Source organism: Desmodus rotundus, chromosome 5 (assembly GCF_022682495.2).
Source record: "Desmodus rotundus isolate HL8 chromosome 5, HLdesRot8A.1, whole genome shotgun sequence".
NCBI lineage: Eukaryota > Metazoa > Chordata > Mammalia > Chiroptera > Phyllostomidae > Desmodus > Desmodus rotundus.
In genome coordinates this window covers 11074441-11080682 of record NC_071391.1, presented here as the reverse complement: position 1 = coordinate 11080682, position 6242 = coordinate 11074441, and the positions used below count along the sequence as shown (strand labels likewise).

The window sequence follows — 6242 nt, the reverse complement described above, 5'->3', positions numbered from 1 at the left end:
TATTAAGTATATTTACAAACATATAAAGTTTTTTTGTTTTTTAATCTTTACTATAAAGTCTTCAATTGATTTATTTTCTATTGTCTCTCAATTTTTGGCCTCATAAAATGATAAAGAGAGAGAGATGATAATTTGAAATGAGATGTATTCGGTTGTTCTGGTATTCTACCTCAGTGAACAATAATTTTTGAGCTAGAGCACACTAGAGTTGGTGTGAGATGACAATTCCTCAGTCCCAATGATTTGTTTCTCGCTCTATCTTGTCTTTTCTCAGCAGCCGAGACACTGGAATAAATGGCTGAAAGGAATAGCACCGGGGTGACAGAATTCATTCTTTTGGGCTTTTCAGTGCATAGGGAGATTGAAATCGTTCTCTTTCTGCTCATTTCAGCGGTCTATACTCTAACTTTGGTAGGGAACATTGGGATGATTTCATTAATCCAACTGGATGCTCGACTTCACACGCCCATGTACTTTTTCCTCAGTAATCTGGCCTTTGTTGACATTTGTTACTCCTCTTCAATAGCCCCCAAGTTCCTGGAGACCCTCCTGACCCAGCACAGGTCTATATCCTTCCATGCATGTGCAACACAGCTGGGCTTTTTCCTGAACTTCTTGATCTCGGAGATGTTCCTTCTTGCAGTAATGGCTTATGACCGCTATGTGGCCATCTGCAATCCTCTTCTCTACAGGGTGATCATGTCCCGAAAGGTGTGTCTGCAGCTGGTAACGGGCCCCTACTTATACAGCTTTTCTGTTGCTTTGCTCCACACAGTTGTTACCTTCCAATTGGTCTATTGTGGCCCCAATATTATCAATCACTTCTACTGTGACGATGTCCCTTTAATGGCCCTTGCCTGCTCGGACACCAGCCTCAAAGAGGTCTTGATTTTCATCTTTGCTGGATTCAACATGATCAGCTCTTTGACCACCGTTCTTATTTCTTACTTATACATTGTGGCTGCCATTCTGAGAATCCGATCTACAGAAGGGAGGAGCAAAGCGTTCTCGACCTGTGCCTCTCATCTGACTGCTGTGACTATATTCTACGGGACCCTCATCTTCATGTATCTGCAGCCAAAATCGAGCCACTCCCTGGACACAGACAAAATGGCCTCAGTGTTCTATACAATAGTCATTCCGATGCTGAACCCCATGATCTACAGTTTGAGGAACCAAGAGGTAAAAAGCGCCTTGAGAAAAAGCATTGAAAAATGTTATGGCCTGCCTTTAACAAACTTTAAAAAGTGACTTGGAAGAATGCCTGACTTGGAGCAAGGCCACGGGCAGATATGTTGATTTCATAATCTTTTGATGAAATTAATACATTTTTACCATTCTTCAGATAAGTAACAGTATTTTGTACATGAGTGCTATTTTTATAGAGTTTACAATACATTAAGCATTTAAAGAAGTAGAATTTAAATTTTTTAACAAATTACTGCTGTTTAGGTATGTGACTCACAGTTTAGACCTGGAGAGTTTCTAGTCAACTAATAAGATTTAGCTGTTCCTTGGAGATGTGTTTTGGTTTTGTATACTGGCAGAAGACAGAAAGGAAGGTGATGAAGGAAGTTTCTTGTCCATCTTCATGTCATTTTATGAAATGGCCTGTTCCTCAACTGTCCCCTGTCTGGTAGCCATCATTCCTCACTCTGCCTCTGACCACCACTGGATTCATTACCAGTCACTCCCTGACATTACACAATTAGTATGGATTCTAAAAATATCAGTCTGCTGAATTACAAGACTACGCTACTATGACCTGTGTACTGTGATGGGTGTTAGAATGAATCTAGCAACTCAGGAAATACATTTTATTTATTTGATAGTGAAAATATGAACAAGCAATGAACAAAGCAAACAAGAACAAGATGAAGTTTACTGTCAAATAAGCGACATGAAGCCATGCCAATGGTATGTGTCAGAATTACATGTGAACCCTTTCCTGCCAGAAACTGGTTCCCCCTTTTATTCTGTCATTCTTTCTTCTCACCAACCGCCCATGATTCAAACCCAGGCATGACCAGTAATCAAAATTTTGCTGCACTCAAACTATGTAAGAAGTTAGTTCTTGAAATTTCAGGGTCTTGTGTTAAAACCTAAGTTTCACCACTTCTAGCTCAGTGATATTGGTGGGAAAAGATGAAAAGTTGCTTTAACATCATTGAGTTCTGGGTAGGTTCTGCATTATAAAGCTTAGGAACTCAAAGCTGGGTTTGCCATATAGTTACAGTTCACTAAACAATGTGGAAGCACATTGGATACTCAAGTTCCCTCCAAGTCTGTTTGAATATTATGTCACTACACTTAACCAATGCTATAACATCAGAGACTTCCACAATAAGATTTCCTGGATTTTGTCTTAGTAAAACAACTTAATAGTCTTAAACATTGCAGATATTACTGAACTGAAAAAATTAAAGTGGTGAGGTATATTTAAACCCCATGAAAAGTAGTGCCTGACATGCAGAGTTGATATATGTGTGTGTGTGTATATGTATATATATATACACATATGTAATCCCACATACATATCCATATATGTGATAGGCAGCTATGTGTATATGATGGTGGAGATTGGTCATAAATTTATGTCATTTTCTGACTTTTGGTTATTGTTATACTTTTATTATGATTTTTCTTACATTCGAATATTACATTTATTTTTTGCTTAATGTATTTTTTAAGTTAACTCATGCTTCACTTAAATAAATATGAAAATTAAACTCTGTATAATCACTGCATGTCAGTAAGATTTGTGCCAATCATCATAAATAGAAAGGAACAAAAATTATAAGTGCTCAAACATGTAAAATAACCAAATATCTATATAATATATAAAATTATTTTATGTATTATATTTTGGGAAATACTGGCAAAAGAAATTACAGTATAGGAGTTAATTGGAATTTACAATAATCAGTTTAACTTAAATCATTCCAAGTTATCTTAGGGTAGGTTCAATGGTCAAGTTTAGATGTTATAGTTATGTGAAGATATAAATATTAAACTATGTTTTTTTAAAATTATTTTCATGTTTTCATTACTCATCCCCAATACCATTATTAAAGCAGCAATAAGGTATTCTAAGTGTATGCAAATGGTACAGATTTTAGAGAGAAAACATTGAATTATAATTATGACTTTTAAGCTCTTAAACTGAGTGGGTACCACCACAGAGAAATTAGTCTTGAAAGTCATCACTATCAATTGTGAAGGGCAAGTGCTCAAGAAAAGAGAATGTCTTTGCCATTATTTTGGCATTACTTGTTCTGTAATTCTATAGAATAATGTTAAAAAGTGAAGAGAGTAGTGCAAAGTTTATGCAGTTAAGTGGAGAGTGGGAAAAAACATGACTCAAGAGCCATATTTCTGACCACAGGCAGCAAGGGCTCCACCTGAGACTGGCCATGTGAGTAGGATTTAAAGATCAGTGAGTCATACAGGCATCTGTGCCTTTCCTTTGGGTAGCATATGGATTCAGATGAGGTTGCTACAAAGTCACAAAACTACTAAAAGTACACCTGCTGGACTGACATACTCAGCACCTGTCACAACCCAGGGTCCAGGGCCTCTCAGTTACAGCGGGTTCAGGTATCCAAGAGCCTTTTCTCAAAGGCTGGACTCACAGTTACCCTTCCATCTAGGAACTGTGGGAAGCCAGCATTACCCCTCTTTGAGAAAAGAATTAAGTCAGAAGTTGAAAATCCCTTAAAATGGAAATCATCTTCAAGAGTAACTATGAAGCACTTGGGTTTAATAGTAGTTTATTTAGGTAATGTGTTATAAATCCATCTTCTGTTAATAATGAGCTGAAGGCTATACAATAATAACCAGGTTCCAAGGAACTATAGAATGATTCCACTTTCTAACTCATCAGACTAGTTGTGGGATGGAAATCAACAGTTTTCTCCAACAGGTTATAATTTTCCCATTTTATTTTCTTTCTGTTTCATGTATACAGACAGATATACCATTCACCAATTTGTCTTTATTACCCATGGAAACTTGCACACCTTGTGTTTGCAAGGCACTGGTGAATGAGGGACACATTTAATGATGGGGTGAACCAAGAGCACGAATCTCTGTGGAGCTTTGATGGCCTGACTGCTGTCTGTCTCTTTGGGGTGCATTTACAAAGTCAGCCATGGGAAAAAATGTGCTTCTTATAGTCCCTGATAATAAACTGTTTCTGATAACTCCTAATCCTACATGCATGCCTTTTTTGACACTTCAAAACCATTACTACTACCCTACTTAACAAATCAGAACTTGGATGCTCAGAAGAATCTGGAAACTTGGGTGGTGGAGACAGACACTAGGAAATGGTGGGATCAAAGTCAGGGTCACCTTCCCAGGTGTTCCATATACCACATCACAAGGACCAGTGAGAAGGAGGATTGGGGCAGGGCTGGCCCAGCCTATTGCAACATGATCTCATCTTAACTAATTACATCTGCAATAACTCTATTTTCAAATCATGCCACTCTGAAGTACTTGAGCTTAGGACTTCAATATATATTTTTGGAGGACACAATTCAACCCATAAGGAGCAATAGCTAAAGATGTGTGTTGGCTACATGTCTGATGAAAACTCACTTAGTCCATACCTACAAACAGCACAGAAAAAAAAAATGGCTGTGAAATCCTGAGGCCAAGAAAGAAGCTTATAAGTATATAAAAATGCTATTGGAGAGAAGTAGCCTAGAAGTTGGAACAATTGGAGGCCATGACAACTCATAGACTCATCAAGCAGGGAGAGAGAAGGGTTATAACCCAAGTCTAAGACCAGAAGTTTGGGTTTTTACCTCCTTCTCGTTAAGACAGAGGACCAGGGTTACTTTATTCAATACCAGGAGAATAGGCAAATACCTGAGGAGATTTTTATCACCCTCAAAGCAAAATTTGCTCTACGAAGTAGAGGTGAGATGACAAGGATCGTGTTTCTGAAAAGTATCATAAGAACACCTTAAGGGAAGATTAGGATACAGGATAAGTGGTATAACCAGTGAACCCCCCAAATATGGTGACTCATTCGGTAAGATAGGATTGTATTTCTCTCTCAGGCAACAGTGTGAGTTAGGGGTTAAGGTAAGGCCATTAGACCTTCAATGTGTGGCTTCTATGTTTGGGTCTAGGGCAACAATTTCAGTGGCAACATTTTTAAGTGGGCAGGGAGAGGGAAAAATCCAGGTCTAGTGGCTTTGACCTTGAGTTGGCTTTTGACCCTTAGGTTATATTCATAACATTCTATTAACAACTCATTGCCAAAACTTCATAACAAAGTTATAGACCTGGCTGTTAAGGGAAAAATGAGAACTGTAGTTTATACCTGGATGGCCATCATTTTTGAAATAGTAGCAATATCTCTGCCCTGATGATCACAGAAAATACGGTCTTAGAATGTCAGGTCATAATGTCAATCTCTATGAAAGCAGGTATTCCTTGAGAAGCCCTATCTTTTGTACTTCACACTAACCCTTTGGAAACAAACATGAGTTGTTTAAAAACATTTTTTAAAATGCTTTGTTAACATAGTTTCCAATACCAACCAATGGTACTCTTTTCCCCTACTCAGATTTTAAAGTTATGAACAAGAATTCCCTTCCCCCACTATCTGCCTTTCCTCAGATCCATTCTAAGGAAAAGTGGCCCATGCTTAATTAGTATATTAATCTGAGTCGCAATACTGTCTCTTAATTAGTGCATCTTACTGTGGTATTGCTACAACTATATGCTGCTCCTCAGAGTCCTCCCTCACACATGCAGCTGCATACCCCTTTTAATTAGATTAGCACTTATACAAGAATAAATTCACTCATTAACAATCACTTCTACTTTCCATTTGCCCTATATGGGTAAGTTAACAAGAATCAGCAAAAGTAGGCAAATTTGTATCCTACTTGTAGAAAGAATGGAATGTAGACGATGTGGGCTGTAGATGCCCCAGTCTAGATAAACTGAACAGTGAGCTTTTGAAGATTTTTAATGAGGCCCAAAGGGATACCATTTTGACCCGTGTTTATTACATTGGAATGCATGCTCAGTGCAATAGCATTTGTTGACAGTGTTTCTTATCTGGTCAATTCACTCTAGGCACTAAAAGCTTGGTTTAAGCTGCAAGAAACAGAATCAAAACATTTAACGTGAGTAGGAAGAACTGGAATCAAGTGATAGTTTCAAATCATATCAACCAAAGATTTAATAGGACAAAGGTCAGATTTTAAATATCGGAAAAC

General features: G+C 37.8%; 1 protein-coding gene across 1 annotated transcript; it reads left to right on the top strand.

Moving 5' to 3' along the window:
- The first annotated feature begins 294 nt into the window (after positions 1-294).
- LOC112319930 (olfactory receptor 8U3-like) lies at positions 295-1281 on the top strand. The gene has a single exon (XM_024577324.3). The coding sequence runs from the start codon at positions 295-297 to the stop codon at positions 1249-1251; it is 957 nt and encodes a 318-aa protein (XP_024433092.1). The 3' UTR covers positions 1252-1281.
- The last annotated feature ends 4961 nt before the right edge of the window (positions 1282-6242 follow it).

Bases quoted from the DNA above. Each gene is read 5' to 3' on its own strand.
- LOC112319930 (XM_024577324.3), top strand. From the start codon at position 295: ATGGCTGAAAGGAATAGCACCGGGGTGACAGAATTCATTCTTTTGGGC.